The sequence below is a fragment of the Cyprinus carpio genome, chromosome B7, assembly GCF_018340385.1.
Source record: "Cyprinus carpio isolate SPL01 chromosome B7, ASM1834038v1, whole genome shotgun sequence".
In the NCBI taxonomy this organism is placed as follows: domain Eukaryota; kingdom Metazoa; phylum Chordata; class Actinopteri; order Cypriniformes; family Cyprinidae; genus Cyprinus; species Cyprinus carpio.
In genome coordinates this window covers 37267057-37290968 of record NC_056603.1, presented here as the reverse complement: position 1 = coordinate 37290968, position 23912 = coordinate 37267057, and the positions used below count along the sequence as shown (strand labels likewise).

At 36.0% G+C, this 23912-nt stretch overlaps 2 protein-coding genes across 5 annotated transcripts in view; both read right to left on the bottom strand.

Annotated features, from left to right (window-relative positions):
• LOC109064313 (GRAM domain-containing protein 2A-like) lies at window positions 1-20016 on the bottom strand. The gene is made up of 11 exons (XM_042728517.1): window positions 19824-20016; window positions 15337-15438; window positions 8773-8830; window positions 7085-7157; window positions 6043-6146; window positions 5197-5295; window positions 3224-3295; window positions 3052-3120; window positions 2668-2839; window positions 1744-1837; window positions 1-112 (listed from the first exon to the last, which is right to left on the bottom strand). The coding sequence occupies exons 1-11, from the start codon at window positions 19919-19921 to the stop codon at window positions 1-3; spliced, it is 1053 nt and encodes a 350-aa protein (XP_042584451.1). The 5' UTR covers window positions 19922-20016.
• Window positions 20017-20796: 780 nt separating this feature from the next.
• The window catches only part of LOC109064314 (zinc finger protein 609-like), a 58538-nt gene continuing 55422 nt past the window's right edge, over window positions 20797-23912 (bottom strand). For 3 of the 4 annotated variants that reach the window (XM_042728515.1, XM_042728513.1, XM_042728514.1), the window contains exons 8-9: window positions 23739-23817; window positions 20797-23226 (exon numbers count right to left, since the gene is read on the bottom strand). In XM_042728515.1, coding sequence (XP_042584449.1) covers window positions 23744-23817 — 74 coding nt within the window. In that variant the 3' untranslated portion in view covers window positions 20797-23226; window positions 23739-23743. The remainder of the gene's footprint in view (window positions 23227-23738; window positions 23818-23912) is intronic. The other variant, XM_042728516.1, reaches the window with a different exon arrangement.

The window sequence follows — 23912 nt, the reverse complement described above, 5'->3', positions numbered from 1 at the left end:
TTACCTCTCTCTGAGAGTCAGTGCAGGGTTGTTGCTGAGGAAAGAGAGCTGCTGCTCCAGGCTGCAGACACGAAAGGCCAGGTAACACGACGACAGGATGAGCAGGATAATGCTATGAGACAGAAGTCAGACTTACATAAACAGCTCGCTTTTCAAATGGAAATAGAAGACCAGAACACTGTAGCTATACGTGACTCGCTTGAAACTAATTAGAGGGATGAGAACACAGAGAGCCTTTATGTATGTTCAGTTGGACACTAGATGGCAGTGTTGTGAATTTCTTTGTGATTCATATCTAAGGGAAATTCAACTTAAACATATAACCATGTCCACTGCTAGATGCATGAACACTACAGAGTCTGTGTGGGACCACCTCATTGGTTGGGAAAAAATATATATATCACACAAAATTCAGACAATTTTATATTCATAAATATTAATTCTGAAAAACCTTTAATTATTATTATTATTATTATTATTATTATTATTATACAAATTTTGGAAACATTATGTTGTTTATTTAATATAGGTTGACAATTGTAAATAGTTTAACTAATATATTGTAATATATTAATATAATGTAATTTAATATAATAATAAATTGAATATTAATAATATAATACATTGAATATTATATTATATTATATTATATTATATTATAAATATACTATATGATATATATATGACCCTGGACCACAAAACCAGTCATGGGGGAAAAAAAAAATTGAGATTTATACATCATCTGAAAGCTAAATAAATAAGTTTTCCATTGATGTATGGTTTGTTAGGACAATATTTTGCTGAGACAAAAATATTTAAAAATCTGATATCAGAATGCAAAAAAAAATTCTAAATATTGAGAAAATCACCTTTAAAGTCACAATCACCAAAATCACATTTCCTACCATATATTTATGGCAGGAAATGTACAAAATATCTTCATGGAACATGATCTTTACTTATATCCTAATGATTTCTGGCATAAAAGAAGAATCAATCATTTTGACCCATACACTGTTGGCTATTGCTAAAAAAAAACTGTTAATATTTAGTCACATATGATATGCATAATTGTAAACAGTTTAACTGTAATATATTGTGTTAATAATTAAGGTTCTGAAAAATTATCACTTTTTAACTGGTAATGTATTTGGTGGGGTGTTTGTTTGAATTTGTTGTTATAATCACTATAATCTGCAGGTCCCAATTTGTCATCTTATTCTGTTGAGATTGTATTTTTCTGAAATCAAACGGCAGACTCCACTGGCATGTGCACTTGGGTCTGTGTGATCCACTGGATAGCCAGTTTACATGTATAGCAGTTTACTTGTCCAGTGAGTTTATCCCTGCTGCACCACATAAACAACATAAATCAGGCCACATGACGATGGGGACGGATTACTGGAACAGGTGGACTGGCAAGAAAATGCAAGTTTGTGAGACCAAGTAATGAGAAAATCTGCCCAGCCTCTTGATTTTGGTCTATTTATAGAGCTTGGAAAAAAAGTTGACTTTTTACTGAAGTATGTGCATCCTTTTCTTCTTTGATTTTCAATTGAAGTCTTTTGACACAGTACCCACACTTCAAATGAAAGGTGATAAAGTGATTTTTTTGTGTTCGAAAATGACAGAAACCACCGAATTAGGTGTCTTTAAACAACACACCAGTCTCTGTGACAGCATATAAGCCCGAGTGAAAAAGCACGCATGACCACATAGTAAGGATTGTCCAGCCAAACTCACAGCAGGATGAAGAATTTCAGAAGCTGGTACTCCATCTGGCCCAGTTCTGGTATCGTCTCCGTCAGGAGGATCTTCTTGGTCTCCAGACTTTGATCTGAAATGGACACAGCATTATCTTAATCGATTTTTAACATTTTTCTAATTCTTTTATAAGTGCATACAGTTAGCATCTTAACTACATGGAAAATTTGTAAAATATCTATATTATATGTGATCTACCCATAACCCTTAGCCCAAAAAAATGCCTTTAAATAATTACTCAAACAAGCATTTAAATGTATAGCATCTATTAGTCTTAGCAGAGGCTGGTATTTTAATGTTTTATCTCTACTTCCTAAAATCTCCTTTTGGGCTTAATCCTGTGTCCTGTAAACCCGAGCAAACAGGAGCGTTCCTGCTTCATGTCCACACACACTGAGAGAACCAAGCACTCACAACATGAGCAGACACATGACGTCAAACTGAAGTGATCAGCTTGTTCCCGAACAGAACAAAATCATTTAATGGACATTTTTTCATTCCATCTGAGAAACATTTGATAAAAATGGGGACATTAACTGCCAGTCTGGTCTCAGAAATTAATCTGCTCATGGCTAATGCATTGCCCGCTGCAGAATTTCATCTGGCTTTACCATCAGCAAGCACGGCACAAAAATGAACTGATAATGTGCAAAGCCGGGGGAATTTTTCTCTCATCGGTGGCCAGTATGTTATATTCTTGTAACATGATCTCATCACACTATGTTTATTTCAGTAAGTGCTAGCCTAAAATATGCAATACTAAACATTTCATCACTTCTAACCCATCATTATCTGTATCAAAAAAGGAAGTGTGACTTTAGAAAACCATAAAACCCTATCTTAGTATTACCATGGCATCATTTCCAAAAAATATCTAAATACCTTTTTTAGTCAGTCACTCACCCTCCAGAGGCTTGTCTGTCTGGAAGGGGGCGTCCACGGCACTCAGGCCGGCGGGGGAGTTTCCCAGTAAGTCAGGAAGAGATGAAGCTACAGACACTACTGACGGCTTCCTCCTCCACTTCAGCACAGGAGGAAACTCATCTGGTACAGGGAAAACTTCAGGGACAGGGAACTCAATCCTACATTGAAATGGAAATAAGGCCACACTAGGATTTACTAAACATTAACCACCCAAAACTAAAATGCAATCATTTCATACATAAACTCAGTATAAACACTCACACCACATTAATTTGCAGCTTGTTGTCATTGGGTGGCAATACTGTGAATGAAAATTTACCAAATGGCAGAGATTTGTGAAAAAAACACAGTCTAGACTCTCACACCTACCAGAGATAAAGAGTTGGGTTCCTCCATGTACTGCTTGAGGCTTAGGATCTTCTTCCCATTGACCTGAATGACAGACAGCAGCATGATAAAACCCCACCTGTCATTAGGCTAACACTGTTTACATGTTCTCAACATAATAGTCTAGAGGTACTGGCTAAACTCTCACCTGTAGATGTGTGCAGATGCGTCTCAACACATCATAGACGCTATCTCTGGACAGTAGAGACACAAACACGTACTGTGGGTGGAAAGCACACAAACATATAATTATTGCAGTTTAAACAGAGACTACAATACAGTACATGGAGGATTTGGCATGTTCACTTATATTCCAACAAGACAATCAAGCTATAGATGGTGTGTTTTTAAACATGTTGGTTTCAAGCTAGTCCAAGCTGGTCTTTAGATGCTCAAAGCTGGTTTAGGTGCTTAATGGTGGAACTATGCTGGAAGATCTCGGACCTTCAAAAAACAGCTAACATGCTTCAAAACACAGCTTCTTGATGACCTTAAGCTGGTAAAACCTTGTTATTTCAGCACAACTCTTAACCTTTAACCGTCTAGTCAACCACCTAAACCAGCTTGGACCACACTCTTAAAAATAAAGTTTCCAAAAGGGGATTTTCACAGTGACGCCAATATAGAAGAACAAAAGATACCCAACTTTTGCATGCATGTTCAAATGAAAAACATTTGAAAAGCATGTTTGCATAGGGCAGTGGTAGCTGTGGAAATTTTGCTTCCATTAGAAAAAATTTCAGTCAGCTTAATGCAAATGAATTCATTATTTGGGAGATGCCATGTGTAAATAATGTACAGTATATAGGTTGTGTATAAGAGATGCGACTGTATGATTTATGATTTAGTTATTTTGTATCCTTAACTTGAATGCATAGTAGTGGTTGCAATAACAACTGCCTACCTAGGATTTTACCAGGTGCACTTCAAAGCAGCTATATTTATTTTTCACAATGGCCATTTTGATTGGCTTTCACTGTACAGGAAGCTAATGACTGCCTTAAAGAAATCTAGAATTACTGACTATTCACAGGAATTAATGCTCAAAGCAACGCCCAACAAGACTGCTTTCAACTGCTATATCCCACAAGTTCTTCAGTTATATGAAGCCTTAACTGTAAAGAATTTGATGCTGAGTCCACTGACACAACCAACAGAAAGAAAAATTACATGAAATGTCAGTGAATTTCTTCTAGAGATTAATAAGATTAAATGGAAAAGAAATCAAGTCTGCAATCACAAGACCTCAAAATTAATTCAAACATTTGCATTTTGCACTTTGAAGACCAAATTATTTGAGCTATGCTAGTCGCATTTATAGTTGTATTCTCTTGCTATAGTACAGTCTAAAAAAAATATGGGTTGTTTCAACCCAACTTTGGGTCAAATATGGACTAACCCAACCATTGGGCAAAATTTTTACACAAAATTTTTAACCCAAAAATTGGGTTAGTCCAAATTTGGCTCAAAGTTGGGTTGAAATAACCCAGCATTTTTTAGAGTGTACATATCTTATTTGTGTCTATTTTCATTTATTGGAAATTCAGAAGAAACATTAATTTTTTTTTTTTAACTTTTTCTAGAGTTTCAGAACTAGAGATATCAAATAAGACACAAACTGTTCCAAGATACTAGAGTCTGCAAATCAAACTTTTCAAGAGATTTTAATCTCAAATGTTTCTCATTAGAATGCTTCAAGACCAAATTATCTGAGCTTATGTTATCCACATTCATTTCAGTCCATTTCTATTCATCACCAAGAAATTTTAGAAGAAACATCAAGAGACATACAATTTGATCTCCAAAGCTGTGAAAGCACAATCACTTCATCAAATCACCAAATAACAATTCATAAAGACCATAATATCTGATAACAAATCCGTTCTTTGCACTGGCTAGTTGCCAGCCTACTGAATAATGGTCTTCCTTTCTAAACCAGTCTTACTTTGCTGACTTGAATCAACAAAACTGTATAAATTCTGACAGTTGTGAGATATGCTGACTGAAGACATAGATTCAGATTTGAATTTTCCCTGTTTTGCAGCAGCGCCACATCATATGCTGACTAAGCTTTGTATTTCAATCTGCCGGTCGATAACCTGGAACCTGATGGAAACGCACCTTCTGACTGCTGTCTGTGGTGATAGCCAAGCCATTAGGAACCAGACCTGCTGTCTTATGTTTCTTCACCAACCGCACAGACGCAACAGGAATGGCCACCTGAGAGGCAAGAGAAAGTGGCAGAAAAAACCCAAGAAGTTCCTTGTTTCAGAGTCCATCTAAACTTACAAATTCTTGCACACAACATTTTCCCTCACAAGGATGGAAACTGGACCAGCTAAATCTAATTACTAAATAATGTGGTGCACAAAGGAACGATATAACATTACGCTTAATTCAGCACAACGAACTGCAATGTGGCGTGCAGCCAAAAGTACACAAAACACCAGTCATTCTATGATCATTCCTTACGAATTTGTTAATTTGTTCTATGTGATTATTCCTTTTGAGTTTGTTTTGATGCTAAAATTGTACTACCTTATTAACCAGAAACATGTCTGTTTTGTGTGGTTTTCTGGGTCATTCAGACATTTCTGCACTGATCTTCACAATATTTTAAAAGTAACAGGCACAAAACTTCAAATTTAAAAAGAATTGTATTGGGTTAATTCTTTTTATTAAATTTTTTATTACAATATCTATTATTTGAATTAACAATATTAAACTTTCCATGATTTACAATCATTATTGTAATTATATATTGTATAATTATGTATTCCAGTTATACAGTAACCTGATTTATTATAAAGTACACTCAAATTGACATTTTCACAATGTACTCGGGTATTTATATACATGCCTTACTTTGGCTACTGTGCAAAATATCATTTGATATGACGTTCAGTTTTCAAATTAAATGTTAAAAAAATTTGCTCTATTTTCGAACACAAATGGCACCATGCTCACCTTGATGTCTTTACCAAAGAGGTTGGCGTAGAAACACAGCCAGTTTCGAGAGATGTAGAGTCGGCCTTGTAGCAGGATGTCTCGCAGCAGGGCGCAGGAGTAAACTAAAGGACGGGTCATAAGTGCACTTATACAAGAGATCTGCAAGTCACGCAAGCTGATACTGAACAGCATCAAATTCTGACGTCTTGTTTCACTTGAACTAGCCCAAAGCATCTTGATATCAATGTCAGGCAGACTGCAACAGCATAATATTACCAAACACAAAGATGAACATGAAATTAATTTAGGTCCAAATGACTGAAAACGGGTAATTTAATCCTTGAAATAAATGTTTTAGGATTTTAAAACAATTGAAACAGAAAAGTTATGACATAAACCTGAAAAAGATCACTATATTATATTATCAATATAATATAATATAATATAATATAATATAATATAATATAATATAATATAATATAATATAATATAATATAATATAATATAATATAATCATCAGGTTTTATGCAATCTTGTGTTAATGCAGCTCCAGTGTTGCTATCAAATCTAAAGAGTGACACACTAAGAAAAAACTCGAAATTAATGTGCATTTATGTACATAAGCATCTTGTGGCAGTGTTATGCTGATGAAAAAAATCTAATATAGATAGATAGATAGATAGATAGACAGATAGACAGATAGATAGATAGATAGATAGATAGATATTTAAACTATATTAAATTATGAAATAGTGGTTGTGAAAATATAGGTATTACATATAATGTTAAATATATTATAAAATAAATATATTCTAAAATAATTACACTTGTAAATTGTTAATATAATATAATATAATACAAATAAGAAGCATGATATGAAGCATTTTTAGTAATAGTTCACTAGTGGTAAATGTATTACTAACTAGTGTTTTCAGACCTTTGCCCACCTCTGTGTGTAATGGACATTTTTATTAACAAAGCGTGTGCACCAGTCTGATTTTAAATAAATTAAACTACTTTAAATCAACTGCAAGATGTTACTGAGGAAACTAGAACTTACCTTTCATTAGGAGCTCTTCTTTGGCAACGCTCTGGAAAAGCTTGTGGTACTGCGCATTGTACTTGCTGACGGTCTGTGAGGAAGCAGAGGAAAGAGAAATCAGCTGCTTCGCACAGCTCTTCTGCAGCCTGGCTCTTTCTCGTAAGGGATGTGAGCTCTGCACCAAGCTGAGCATGCTGACACGACACACACACTCCACACCAGCCGAGAGGCAGCCTCGCAGATACCCCGTCCCTCTCCACTGTCCCGGGACACAAGAGCCAACTTAGCTTCGTCCTCTTCCTGTGAACTAACACAGCGTTTCTTCTTACTTCAGAAGCATCTCTCTCTCTCTCTCTCTTGCTCGCTCGCTCTGTCTCTCTTTTTTCACTGGCCAATCACAGACACGCAGCAGAAACACCCACTGCACCTTGACGGAAAAACTTGTGGGCTTGTTTCTAGCACATTTGTCTTCACCAACGCTCTCTCACTTTTGCTTCCTGCAGCTCAGAGCATTTCAGAGCAGACTGATGCACAACAGATCATTAGGATGATGGATGTTCATTATGTAGATGGGCTGATCCAGTCCAATTTTTAACCCTGCTTGTACAGCTACACTGTCTGTTTATAAGCTGTAATAAAAACAATATGTCTTAATTCTATAACCAAGGCTAGGGGCCTGGAGGTGCAGTGTGACAGTATCTTTCATTGTGACCTTCACTCAAACATCCTGTGTAGCAAAGCTGTGGTCACAGAATCTACGCTAAAATCTACCAAATTACTCTGTGATAGGCACCAAAATCATTTTTACAGAGACCCAAAACCTATTAGGACACTTAAGTCACAACTTAAAATGAAAGAAAGACTTTCATCAAGTCTTTTCGTAGAATAACAAGATATTAAACCAACTGGCATTTATTTTTAGGAAATACGACAGCAGTTTTTTAGTTTAAGACTTTAATTTAAAATTAATTTATTGTTGGCAAAAATCTCTGTGATATTTTCTGCTTGTTAAATGTTACTGGAATTTCTTCATACACTGACATAAATATGTGCAGCAATTTGCAATAATTTTACGCAAATAATTATAAAGAACTGAGAAGTAACACATTGAAATATTATCTTGTAAAACATACTCCAATAATCTTCGTTTTATTTACAACTTCGAAAAAAAGTGGTTAATGTGTTGAACGTTACTTTGCTAGGACACACGAGTGACCTGGAGGGGAATTGACTTTGTTTATCCACTAAAAACACCATGATGGCTAAAAATAATTGCAAAAATGCTGCAGCTCATTCATTATATCTCTCTGTCAAGTGACTCGATTTTGTCAAATTTTGAGATAATATTTTGTTGTTGTTTACGACCAGAGGTCAAGATTTAGCTACCTGCTGGTAGATGCTGTAACTACACCATCTGGGGGCAAAACACATCTTTCTCCAGTTAACCTAAATATTAATGGAAAGCTGTACAGCTCTTCTTTCTTGGTTTTTGCCATGAAACAAAAGCTGAAGACATGGGAAATATTTATTCTGATAGAAAATGTATTATAATGCTTACAAATATTTAATGCATGTTCAAATATACTTTTATTTTTATATTTACATACAGACATTTTTAAATATGGTTAAGTGTCAAACTGTTTTTGGGTCACTGCATTTAAAGGTTGGACAAAATGTTATTGAACTGTATGTCATCTGGTACTTACAGATCCACGGTAGCATTTCTTGATGTCCTCATATGACAGATCATCTATTAGATGCACCCTGTGATACAGAAAGAAATATGAAAGAGGATCTGGAAAAATATTAACCTGGATGTCCAACATGATGCAGTTTAAATGAGAATGTTATGGTAAAAGCACATTTTGTGAACTAAAAGGCACATTTTCTGACACAATATGTAATTTATTTAGGTAAGCATGAAAACAGCCTGGTTAACCTGAGGGTGAATTCATGACAGAGAATACATACAAGCCCTCCAAATACGCTCATGCTCAGGTCTGAGGCAGAGGGCCATCCCATAACAAAAAGCTTATGACTTTGACACACTAATAACGTTTCCAGAGAAGAGCTCAAGACATTCATGTGAAACATGAAATTGCTTTTTGCACAAACTGATTTTTGTTAGACATATTGGTAACACTTTCTATAAAGCCTTATTTATAATACAGGGTACTCTTAAGGCATTATAATAACTTACACATTTGTGGTTGTAACTTAAAGAGTATGATTATTTGTAACACACAATGAACACCATATTAAATCTAAATAATTTATAATGGATTATCTCATATATTGACATTGTTTATTTAAGATCTAAACAGTATCTTACTGTGTGTGTGTGTGTGTGTGTGTGTGTGTGTGTGTGTGTGTGTGTGTGTAATAAGTATACTGTAATAAGACCACATTCTAAAGCCTTTTGGATGTTTTCATGAGGACTGTATTTGTCATTGTACAGTAACAACACTAATAAGATGTACTAAATTATTGTGCAGATCTTTAACAAAGGCAAGATATGAGACTTACAATATTTTATAAATATATGAAATATAACCATTGTAACTTAAGTGGATGCAACGTGTTCATTTTGTTATAAATCAACATACTCTTAAAAGCTATAACCAAACGTACATTAAAACTGTACTTATGCTTTGATACAACATATTATGAGTTTTTTTAGAATACATTATTAATTCATTATAATGTCCTAAGAATACCCTTGTAATGTATCATAAACATCACTGAGTTTTGTTAGGAAACAGCTGATCACTTAATCAATCAATGTGCTTACAATTAAACATTCATTTTGGAGTGAGTTATATTTTGACATTACAACAAAACAAATGCTTTTTTATCAAAATAGTCACTGAGAATTGTTTTTGTTTTTATTTTATTTTATTTTTATGGTGTCTGCAAACAATGATTGACTGTAGTAAATCCTAATGTCATCTATTTTGGATAGCAGAATTTCTCAATGGCCGGCCTCTTAAAAATTTAGCAGCCAAATTGGCTGGTGATTGAATAAGTTAATTACAATGATTATTGTCATTGCCAAATTGTTAAGAGTTGGGCTTGGTAACTTATGGGTTACAGGTTTGACATGTCAACTTTTGGCTAAACCGATGGTGTGATTTGAAGGGGGACCACAAGTATATCTGTCCAGTGGCTAACCAGTTGGGACACCTGATGTACTTCACCTTTAAAGCTACTCTGCTGCAGTGGGAACATCCTATAAGTTTCACCGGATAAAAAATCTCAACTTCAGTGATGGCCTAGAATGAAATAATAACAACTAATGACATCAGAGGCTCTCAGAAATTAGATTACAAAATGATCAGTCATTCTGGACATTAACACACTTTATTGTATGGCACCTAAGAGAAAGAGCTGTGGGAACACAGGCACGTGACCAAGAGTGCAGCAAGTCCTCTGGCACAAACACACATCTTCCTCTATCTCACTGTACTGCTGCTGACAGGACAAATGCATCTGTTATGCTTTTACCATCATTCAATGTAACAGGGAACACCGCTACACCCACACTCGTGAACAGAAACATGTTTCTTTTCACACATTATTGTTCCCGAGAAGATAATATTATGTCCCCCCAGGCCGCTGTTATCTCTGCACTGTGCTGCTGTATCCAATAAAAACAAACATCTGAGTCTATTATAGATGATTCTATATTCCTTTTGTCACCATTTCAACAGAGAAACAATGCCTCATGCAGCACTAACTGAGTTGCAAACATTTGCATGCTTTAATTAAATAATAAAAACAAATAGAAATCGCCAGCAGTATCTCAGTAGCGTGTGAAACACAATATGAAGTGTTTGTTTTTTAAGAGCAAGATGTGATGTGGTTTCCTGTGTGGCGAGTTAGTCGTGACCATGTTCAGAATGGCATTCTACCCACTTAATGTGAAAGACTATGGTGTGCAGGAAATAAGAATCATCTGTATACAGTATGTAAGTCATAGGCCTATTATATTTGTAGTTTTTAAAATGTTTTTTGACTTGGAAGAAAAATACATTGAAAAACATCACACACACCAATTGTGCTTTTCCCCCCTCTTCATAACTTCTTGCCTTTGTCAGTACATATCAATGTTATTACAGCCAAAATGACTTACTATGCATGCACATCCTGGATACTTTAAAGGGGTAGTTCACCCAAAATTGAAAATTAGGCCGAGGTCCTGCCTGTTGACAAATCTGCATTGTGTTTGGGAGCAATGGCCTTTGGCTATTGCTCCAGAATATTTAATTACGTTGGCCAGCGAGCAAGTGAGGCTTATGAGGAGTTTAAATATTTATTGTAAATAAATTCATTTGCGGTTATAGTTTTTTCAGGGCCATACTTTTCATTCTCAAAAATGTATTTTGTAGCTCTAATAGTACTAAGGCAAAGAAATCTCACTAAAAATTTTAATTCTCATGCCATCCATTATGTAAATGAGTTTGTTTCTTCATCAGAACATATTTGGAGTAGAATGGGTCCTGTGAGAATCTTTCAGGGCAATGAATCCTCTGCAGTGAGTGGGTGCCATCAGAATGAAAGTCGAAACAGCTGATAAAAATATCCACAAATAATCAACATGACTCTAGTCCATCAGTTAATGTCTTGTAAAATTAAAAGCTGCATGTTTGTAATTAACAAATCCATCATTAAAGTTTTTTAACTTTAAACTATAGCTTCTGGCCAAAATAAGAGTCCATAATTCATAATAACGCTTCCTCCAATGAAAAAGATCATTCCCTGTTATACTTTCACATCGAAATCCACCAATATATTTGTTTAGAACTGTTTTCGCTTGTAAGCAACTAGATTATAAACACACAGCTTTTCACTTCACAAGACGTTAACTGATGGACTGGAGTCGTGTGGATTATTGTGATGTTTTTATCAGCTATTTGGACACTCATTCTGATGACACTCATTCACTGCAGAGGATCCATTGGTGAGCAAGTGTGTATAGCAGTCAAATGAAATGCTATATTTCTCTAAATCTGTTCCAATGAAAAACTCATCTAAATCTTGGATGGCCTGAAGGTGAGTAAATTTACAGCAAATTTTATAAATAGGCTTGGCTCTGGTGTCATGGGATATACAGGCCATCTTTAAAGACATCTGTGTCTAAAATAAATAACAGTTCATTCAGCAGCCTCAAACTACTTTTAAATTCAAGTTTCTCGTTGTTATTTAAGCAGAATTACGAATTCTGCTTGCAGATACCTTAAAAATGAGAAAGATAGAGCAACATTACAATTGCTACTGTGTGTTTTGTGCTATCCAGACATGAGTCACGCGCTCTTATTATGCTGTGCTCTGGCGTATGGTGACTGCAGCATGTCACAGTTGCAGGCTCATCTTGCCCCGCCTGCGGAGGTGGAGAGTTACCAGACTGGCAGGGTGTCTGTATGCCCTTGGCTGAGGTTCTGCATAGGCAGACTGATTAACAGCCAAAATACATCTAGAGCCAGAAAGGGAATATGTCCCAGCGGCAATGTACAGTCAATAATTCATTTAGAAGCAAGTAAAAGGGGACAAAGATCGTCAAACTTGGATTTTTACAGAGGAAACACAATACAGCCTTTGTGATACTGAGCTGTTCAGTCATTCTGCCCTGTGGACGTCAGCTCTCTGAACAGAACGGATGACAGTGTGAGCACATGATATAGTGCTCAACTAAACCCCATCTGGAAACATTCCTACAATTACACTCTGCCACAGAACGGGCTTATATAAGAAGTGCACTACACATATAATGGGAAATTCAATACAAATTCTTAAATGAGTGAATCTTAAAGGAATAGTTCATCCAAAAAAAATGAAAATTTGCTGATAATGTACTCCCCCTCAGGCCATCCAAGATGTAGACGAGTTTGTTTCTTCATGGGATTAGCTATGGAGGAATTTAGCATTACATCACTTTCTCACCAATGGATCCTCTGCAGTGAATGGGTGCCGTCATAATGAGAGTCCAAACAGCTGGTAAAAACATCAAAATAATCCACAATTAATCAGCACAACTCTTATCTACCAATTAACCATTTGTGAAGTGAAAAGCTGCATATTTTTCTGGCAGAAATAGTCCATAATATATAATAATGCTTCCTCCGGTGGAAAAGTCCATCCCAGTTGTTCTCTTACTCAAAATCCACTGACATATATGTTTAGAACTGTTTTGGACTGTTTTCACAAATGAACGATGCTTGATGTATGCATATTTCTCTCCTGATTCAGACAAGATGATTTTTTCACTGCATGGAGAAAGCAATATTGTGGATAGAAGACTTATTTACAGTTAAAAAAGTCTTAATGATGGATTTGTTTATTACAAACATGCAACTTTTTACCTCACAGGATGTTAATTGATGAACTGATGAACTGATGGAATGCTGTGGATGACTTGTGGATTACTGTGAAGTTTTTATCAGCCATTTGAACTCTCATTCTGGAGGCACCCATTCACTGCAGAGGATCCATTGGTGAGCAGGTGATATAATGCCAAGTTTATTCACATCTGTCCCCATGAAGAAACAAATTTGGATGGTCTGCAGGATAAAAAATATTCAGCATAGCTCATTTTGGGTGTGAACTATTCCTTTAAGTGTCACATGAGGATTTTTTTGTTCTTGTTTTTCTAAAATTCTTTTCTAAAAAGGCTTAGGCTTAAAGGCTTAATAATAAATTTGGAAACTAATATAAATTCTGCCTAGGAACAGATTTCATAAAACATTTTAAAAAAATAAAATCTAAATGATCTTTGATTAGATTAAAATGTTTCATCACTGCATAACACTTACATTTATGTCAAGTTGGATGAATTTATCATCAATAATATAGTAATAATAGTATAAGTGTGACCAGACTTTTTACTTGGTACCACATCAATGTCAAGCATACAGTTGAAAGATTGAAGTGTACCATATGTTTTTCAAAACAAAACAGTAAGAGTAGATCAGAATAAAATGAGAGCTATTTGGGAACATGCTTTACAGTAAAAATCATGAGAACGTATTTATCGTGAGATGATATTATAGAAAGGACAGCTGATTAAAGGGATACTCCATCCCAAAATGTAAATTTTGTTATTAATCACTTACCCCCATGTCATTCCAAACCCGTAAAAGCTTTGTTTGCCTTCAGAACACAGTTTAAGATATTTTTGATGAAAACCGGTAGGCTTGTGACTGTCCCATAGACTGCCAAATAAATAACAGTGTCAAGGTCCAAGAAAGTATGAATAGTCCATCTGCCATCAGTGGTTCAACCGTAACGTTATGAAGCGATGATAATACTTTTTGTATACGAAGAAAACAAAAATAACGACTTTATTCAACAATTCCTCTCCTCTGTGTCTCTCCAAATCAGCGTAGCGCCATTTTGACAAATCATGAGTGGCTTACGCTCTTCTGTACCAGCCGCGCCACAAAGATACGTTTTTTACATGTATTTACGCTTTGGTTTGAAAGCAAACAGCGCATCACTTTCCTGGACCTTGACAGTGTTATTTATTTGGCAGTCTATGGGACAGTCTCAAGCCTCCGTTTTCATCCAAAATATCTTAAATTGTGTTCTGAAGACGAACAAAGCTTTTATGGGTTTGGAACGACATGGGGGTAAGTGATTAATGACAAAATGTTCATTTTGCGGTGGAGTAACCCTTTAAGTAAGTGATTGTACTAAACCTACAGGGCTGCAACAAAATAAAAAAATATATTTTATATATTATATTTTTGTATGAATTATACCTTAACAGTCTAAAAAAGATCATTTATCACACACACACACACAAAAAATTTAACAAACATTAAAAGTCGTTTGTTTAGCGTTTACTTAAGACCAGGTACAGGAAGTGAAGCAAAAACAGATTCTGTACAAAACAGTGAAATGATGTTTCCATGTGAGAGTGTGTCACTTCTTGCCTTGACCATTTATTATGACTTCCTGGTCACTATAGCTAATCTATTTTCTAAATCACTTATGTTGGGTTAAAGTGAGACTGAAGCCTAACTGAAGCATCTTATGACTGTGGGGAAAACCCACACCTTCAGAGATAGAACACGCAAACTCAACACAGACAGGCCTTCAGCCAGAAGTCGAACTGTGGACACTCTTGCTGTGAGACAATAGATTTAGTCACTATGCCAAGATGCCGCCCACTATCATCAACCACTAAAATACTTAGAACTTTCAAAATAGTTTAAACCAGATTATATTAAGGCGAAGTTGAGTCTACTTTTACCAGTCAAGATATAACTTGCCTGAAGTGCATGTCATCATCCTTTGAGGGCTCTGACTGATCGTGAGGCGTTAGGAGCCTAACATCCTCAGCCTGATCCTGATGATCACTCATGGTCTTAGGCCTGCAATACACACAAAGACACAGAACAAAACATCACACACACTTCTAATGAGCCAACACGAAAATCGAGTCTTTTCCCACTGCAAAAAAGCGCCTGCTATTTCTGGAGCACAATTAAAAAAGTGTGATAAATGGACCACTGCTGTACTGAATGTTGCATGGGCCTGTTCTCTCCCTTGTTATTTTTAATTGGGAAGCTTCATTAGGGTGGAGTTTAAGTCATCTGTGTGTGCACTGACAGACCGTTTCCTGTTTTTGAAGGTCACACCATTTGATCCGCTGCTTAATGCATCCCGGAGAATTAATGCATTCTGCTACATCGCACACACGCAGCTGGTGTACTGCACCTCCAAATCGCTTAACTAGTAGTTATCCTGCTGGCATAGTGCTAAATCCATCTACAGGACAGAAATGAGCGGAGAGCAAAGTACAAGGTCTGCAAACCTACCGTGTTTTTAAAAATACAAAGAGAAATACATAGACAAGAGGATTAAACAGCCAGTGCATGATAATGGTAAAGAGATGACAGTTAACCAAATGATGTTTCATGTGCTTTAAGGGGTCATATCATACATATTTGGTTATTCATCTATTCTTTATTATAATTGAGGTTTTTTTTCATAACCTTTTTTAATTCTCTTTGATCCTGATGATGATTATGTTATGTAAATTAAAAGTGTTGGTAATAACATGATATTATGCAGAATTGCAAGGGGCCACAGGATGATTTAAAATAAAACAAAATATTAACTAAAAATCTAGATGTAATCTGACATCATATTTCTTATTTTAATTTGTTTTATAAGGTTTAATAAGTAAGGGTTCCCACAGCTTTGCAAAACCTGGATATATGAGCTAAATTTTAAACCTGTGATTTCTACACCTGTAAAAGTAATTGAAATCAGGGTTAACAAAAACTAAAATTAAAATCATAAAGAAAATGAGTGTTTCTTTAGCAAAGAAATTACAAAACGCACAACAAAATTACTGAATCTTAACTCAATATAAAAGAGTTAAGTAAAACATCAGTAAAATAACACTGATGGAAATTAAATAATTAATTATGTCATGAAAACTTCATTATGTCAACCTTTAAAAACTTTTACCTGGTAAAATCAGCTAAAGAAAATATCTATTTGTGATTATTTTACTTATATTACAAATAAAGAATCAGCTATTAAAAACACCTGTATCCTGTGTATTTTACTTATATTACAAATATAACAAATTTTACTTATTATTTTACTTATATTACAAATATAACAAATTTTACTTATGCATCTGTTTTAACTAATATATAAAATAGATGAATCCTGCACACTGCTATTGCTTGCAAATCCAATTTTAATGCAACATTTGAGTCATGCGACCTTTATCAGGTATTGTTTTCCTAAACATACAAAAAAATATTTTTAATTAATGATATTAATTAATATAGGCCTAATTTTATCATTTTCATATACTATTAGCTTTTGTAAATAAAAAAGCTTAAAAAAAGCAGTCTTTTTATTACTGCAGGAGTACCTGAAACATCTACATGGGGGGCCTGGAGTCAAAAAGATTGATAACCACTGATGTACATTATAGTGTATATTATTTGTACACTGATAAACATGTCACAACTACATTTCTGAAGAAATTTCAGGGGAAGCCATGCTTTATGTGTAATCTTAAAAGCAATAACCATTGCAGGGCAGGCCAGAACAGACATGTAAATGGACAATCATGTGTTGATGTATTCATCTGTCTGGTTAGCTTCAGCAGATCCTATAGCTCCATCCTATAGCTGAACTGTTTTATTTGATGATATGAAGCCTTTAATAATGACAGATCTGTCCTAAATGTGGAAAGTTAATCAGGACCCCTCTTCTTTCTTGCTATATTAGTGCTTGTTTACTAGGCTGTAACATCACAGGATAACTGCTAATCCATTTAGCCTACAGGCACAGAAGCCTCTCTTAAAGGCACACCGCCAATTTTTTAAAACCTGGCAACGACACTGATTACAAAATTGGCACATGCTGAAAAAAGGCATGTATGCTTGAGAAGGAAGCAGTATTGCACATGTTTTACAACTCTTCAGGTACAATAAGACTCAAGCCATAGTAACTAAAATGCTCAGAAATGAAATAAAAACAATAAAAGAGCTGCTATAATTTGTTAATGTTATTGGTTTACAGAGGGCGATGACGGGAGGTTGGCTGTATTTGTGTAAAGGCCCTCAGGGGGGTTCACAGCAATAACAGAGAGGCAGCTGTACTGCAGGAGGCTAATGCACATCTGCAGGCTGTAACTGCACCCCAGGCAGCTGACACACAAGAGAGCTTTCTGATGGATACTTTGCAAGCCACTCACACTGGATTATGCCATTTTTGTATCCACATTGTATTGTGAGGACATGCAAGTTGGAAGACACCTGTGTGATAGTTTTTTTTTTTTTTTTTTTTTTTTTAGTAACAGAAAATGAGGGCAGCCTTTCTTTCATTTTGACAATGCTGGAACACCTTCAAAAACATTTAGCTTCCCCTGCCCTTATAAACATGTGATCATATTTTCTGACAAAAAACCCATGTTACTGTCTGCATTTATTATTACTACTGTAAAACCATATTTATAAAATGTGTCACCTTATTTTTGATTTTGGTATTCTGGCAAATAAATAAATAAATAGTTATTTTAGTAAGTTTTTATTGAAACACTGAACTGTCATATCTCATATGGTGACATATTACTGTAAAGAATTTAGCAGATTCTCCCTGAGAGTGACCTACATTACCGTCTTAACTCAGTCTTAGCTCCTGCGGCCTGCTCCACTGGCGTTTCCATTTATAACCGTACAGGCAAGTGCTTTATACACAGTTTATATAGAGTGGATATGCTTTGACAAGTTAAAATGACTTGCAGAATAAAAATAATTCTGTTTAGCGTTTGCTACAGACTAAAAGGGGGAAATGTACGGTGTTTAATTGTATAGGTGTACGCAGACGAGACATATCTGCTTAAATTAAAACTGTTAAATAGGCTAAATAAATTTTATAGCAGCCTAAACTTCTAAAATCACTAATGCAACGCTTCCGAGCGAATTCCCTTTGTAACATAGTCTAATAAACATAGTAATTTCAAATAATTTAATAATAATAATATTAAAAAAATAAATAAAATAAAAATAAATCGCTCAACTTCGCCTTCATATAATCCAAGCAACATAACTTGGCACTTTAACATAGCTAAAATTAATTAACTTAATTAGTGTGCAGTTAAAGGTCTTGCACGTGGCTCAGACTGGAGCTGGACCTAAAATTAGGATTTACTCATGTGGAATGGGGTCAATGCAAATCAATGTAAATTTATCGTCAGACACTTCAATCACAATGATCAAATAATTTGGCTATTATCACCACAAATCAAACTAATACGCATGCATCGATCTAACAAAATCCAATGGGTGAACAGCCATACAAGCCTGTGCGCACGCAAACAATATTTGTGAATTCAAAACAGAAGACGTCATTACGTTCGCCATTCCAGTGAGTTGAGGTTAATTGACACGTACCTGACGGACAGGAAATATCCAAACCCTCGCTCGACGTATCCCATAGAGGTGTGTCAGTGTATATAGCGGTGTTATAATAGTCCCAGCTCATAAAGGCTCATAAGTGTGATAGTGAGCGTTATGTAGTGTGATGTCTTATGAAAGCCGGAGCGTCAGCAGCATCAGAGACTCGTGCTGTTATTAGGAAGCTTCAGGAAATCTCGCTGGATTTACTGCTCGGTATGAACGCACACACACACATTATACAGACTGAGTGACTAGATGAAGAGTCGGAATAAATACCCATTTTTTCGTTAAAGCGTTAATTTTCCTAGTCCAGCCACTTTTCATCACAGGCGCTATGCAAACGCGTGAGAAAATGGATCTGTATGGCTTGTGTTTAACATTTCACACCAAAGGTTGTATTTGAAAAGTTTCATGTAACTTAGCCTACTGTCAAAGAAAACCGTTTTAAAAAGAGGGTTATTTCATTTAGGCTAATAGTTGTTAGAAATCTATTCTGACCTTGATCTTAAGTTAAGATTTAAAACCAAGATAACAAATGTACACAGTAAAGATTGTGTAAATTAAAATGTTCAAAGAGATCAAAAACAAAGTGAAAGTGCACAAAATTTGATAACTGATAGCAATAAAGCACGCAGAATTACAACCTGGTGTGTTTGAGCATGAACGCAAACTGCACAGAGATCAGTTGAGCTTTAAATAGCTTAAAGTTCAGCATTAATAAAAGATACATTTATAGGCCAACAACCAGTACACATACTATTATGCATCTGAGCAACAGATTCATTGAAAAACCACAAGACTCTTGGGGCATTGCATTGTGGCCTCACCGGTCACGGGTGCGACAGGTCCTGGTGCTGTGACCATGGGGGCGTCTCTGTGGCTCAGGCCCCTCCGCCGAACTGGCTGCGTATATAGTGCATCCCATGAAATCCCAGATGTCCAATGCAGACTTGCTCAGCAGCAAGAAGAAAAGTCTACTTCCATGCCCTTGCAGGATATCAGAGGAAAAGTCATTGCCTCAGCATCTCCCTGCCTCCCTGCCCTCCCCCTCCCAGCAGCGATAATCAGATTTTACATTTACACTCCACAAAATCATCCCCGCATAATCTCCACTTCTGCATCACGTTGCACATAAAAGCGCCTTTTGTTAGAGACAAAGCACTTTACACAAGCTGAAAGGGCTTTATGGTTCTTACTGTGCGAATACTCCGATGATTCAAAACAATTACCCTTTCAGACATTTCATTGTTGTCATATGACAGTCTAACAGCATTAGAGAAACTGAATTAAAATGCTAGGGATTTGGAATTTCATGCATCCAAGATATTTAATGGTGAAGCTTTTGCAATATTTCCAGCTACTGAGCAAAAAAGGCATGCATATTTCATGGAAAATAATAAAAAAGTCAATGACAGTTCTGCAATGCATATACAATTTTCTAGTGTTTCATTGACTAACCTTCATTGCATAACCTCTATAAAATGCTTTTTAAAAAACATTATCCAGAATTCATGAACAATTGAGGAAAATTATTAAGATTTATATAGGAGGAATGAATAGGTAATAGGAAATAATGTATTTAAAAAGACAAAAAACATTGATAGAGTGGAAGTGGGTGTCCTCTAGTGGTAACTGGATCTTACAGTGTTCAATATGATAATTTACCTGGAAACAGGTCTTATGTAAAACATAAAATGATAAGATAACAAAAACGTTTTTTTTTTTTATTAAACCGTAAAAATAAAAGTTATTTCAATGATTATAAAACAGAAGAGAGCCACGCAAGGACAGATGTGATTGTCTCATAAAAAGATTTATTTGATTTTTTTTGCCTAAATGTACAAAGGCAAGTAACAGTATTGTATAAAAAAAGAAACGTGGTAATGTACACTTTACATAAGAGAAACAGTAAAAAAAAAAAAAAAACCTGGAGGACTTGGGTGATACAGCCAAAGAAGAAAAAAAAATCCAAACAAAGCCATTAAAAAAATGTAAACATTCTTTAAGTACCGGGGCCTGATACTTGGTGATAAATTGTCTTTTGAGAAACACTTGGGATGAAGCTCAAAAGGAAAGAGGTGGTAGTTTATTGTGTAAATGACACAAAGCATGCAATAGTGCACTGCATCCTCTTTCCAACAAATCACAGCATGTCAACTGAGCACCATTTGAAATTTGCACTGACAATTTTCATGATCTGTATTGAGAATCTTTCTTAACGGCCAAAAACCATGAGATTAAACATTTTTTCCAAAGTCTTGACAATTCATAAAGTTGTTCTGTGCGGCTCAAACATCCCAATGTACCTAATATCAAATGGCATATTGATGAATATATTAGATGTGTAACTTAAAGCTCATTTCTCTCAGTATTCAGTGTACCATGGTGCTTTACTGCTGTTTTTCATTGTGACTTTACACGAGACAGAGTGCATGAGCCAACGTAATCCTCCGAACACCTGTCTTCCGTCTCTCATTCCAACAGAGCCTGTTAAAATCTACCTGCTCGAAACACTTCGTATGAAAATATGACCCAAAATCAGCAGCAGACGATCAGGAAACCGCCCGAAATCCACAGAGAGCTGTGTCTAATTGAGATTTTGGATTGAGAGACTCCCAAGCCTCATTTAAGAGTTTAATGGACCTAGTGAATGTTAAAAAACCAGCAAGCATTCTGACAGCAAGCCAATACAAAGCTATGGAAGATAAAACAGAGGACAAAATCGTAGAGAAAAAGAAAAACACACCCTAGTGACAGATATCAAAACAAAACTGAGTAATCAGATGGTTTCTTGATTGCATTTAAAAGAGTTCCTCTGTACATCATATACAGACATCACATAGTGTGTGCAACAGCGTTTGGTGCGAAACCAAAGTTTGCTTTGCCTGAGGAGACACTGTTTAAAGTCACATTTCTAGTGCTATAGTACACCATGCTGGACGACACATGAAATACACAGAGCATGATGGGCTATGAAAGCATGTTCGGGTCAAACGCTCACTTGGTTTCATAAAACACGCTGGAGTTACCACAACACTTCCACAATAAGTGTTCAGGGATAGAGCGGCCCCATGCAAGAACTTCAGAACAATTAGAACGAAACTACTGGGCCTCTGGTGTCACGCACCCCATAACGCTGCAGCAAGACGGCCAGCACGTAAGCGCCTCTCTAAAAAGAACTTACTATACCTGTCACATTAACAAACATCCATTTTTTAAGAACCATAGCGATAAATCTGAAATTCTGTTTGCGATGAGGTAAGGTAGCCAAGACGGGAACGAGGATAGTCGGTTTCAAGTTGAAGGATAACCAAGTGGAATCGAAGAGAATTCCCTGGAGTAAACAAACCTCGGCCACTGATGTTGTAATGAAAGACCGTAACGGAACAGTGCTCGCTGAAATCATATGTCACAAATGAATCTGAAAGTGAAACGTCTCACGTCTCTCAAGCAGTTGTGTGAGGGCAGTCATGCGTCTTAAACACTTTCCTGGGTTTGCTTGTCCACGAGAGGCTGGATGGTAATGCTAAAAAACAGTATGATGTTACCAGAACATAGTACAGTTGAATTTTTTTTTTCTAAAAGTAGCAATAAAATAAAAACTGATGTCATGCTCTTTATACCTGGAACCATTCTGATGATAGAAAAGAGAAATGGAAAAAAAAAAAAGAGAGCAGTCTTGAGGCATGTGGCGATGAGAACCATTTAGGAACCACTGGCAGAAAGACAGAGTTATGAGACAATGCTAGATAATATCTGCAGCTTTCACTGGTGGTATCTAGAGAACAACAATTTAAAAACCGTGGGTCAAACTGATTTTTTTTTTTTTTCAGTGAGGATGGCAACTAAAATAAAAAAGGAAACAACTTTAGTTATCTCAGTGTGATAATTATGTCCCCTCGAGCCCTTGCCTCTTGTCCGGCCACAGCCTGCATCGGGTGAGTGGAATGACAGTCCTTGCTTTTCAATCATCCCTCACCAGTTCACAGGCACAGTTCAGTGGCCTGCTGGGCTTTGAGCAGGGCAGGATGGCTTTGAACCTGGTCTCACAGTCTGTAGTGGGGTACGAGGTACAGATACTAGGAAAACATCAATCTGCCACACATTCCGGCAGAATAACTAAAAATATAGAAACACCATTCAACTGATGTCTAAATGAACTCCATATACTTCCCCATGTGATCCAGTCACATGATCATTTGTAAAGAAGGGCAAGACAATCAGGTTTCCCTAAAGAAAAAAAGAAAACACAAGAACGGACTGGTTAGAATAAAGAATATGTTCAACTATTATAAATACAAATATAGTCTACTACTTTAAATATGAACATACACATAAACTAAGATTTTTTTTTTTATATAATATTATGAATAAAAATATGTATTGTTATAATATACTTATCACTTTTTATCTTCCTGATGTTATTACAAGTTTCTCCACCAGAGGTCACTATAGGCTTCTAAAGCGAAGTTGCTGTCCTAAAAGCACTAGTAGTCTCAATCTAAGGGGCCTTAAATAATCATAATGCTCTAGTCTACAAAACCTTTAGAGAGAAGAGCCTCAATTATAAGCACCTCTTTGTAAGCTTGTGCATCAAAAAAGCTTTTACATTACTCTATATGAAAGCAGAAATCGGGATACGCTTGCAACTACCGTGGCCATCTTTCACTGCGATTTATGTGATTCACTCTCTGTTTGGCCACATTCCAAATCTCCTTTCCTTGATCTTTGTTTTCTCTTACCATTCTCACCTCCGTGCTGGTGGGTACAGGGAAGGGGCTGAGGCTTGCTGACTGGCAACAATTGCTGATGATGAAAGGCCTACAATTAAGGAACATCCAGTAAAGATGTTGTTTACTCTCAGAGTTTTCTTTGTGGAATTGGCACAGTTTTATAGTAGCAATATTTTGTTGTTT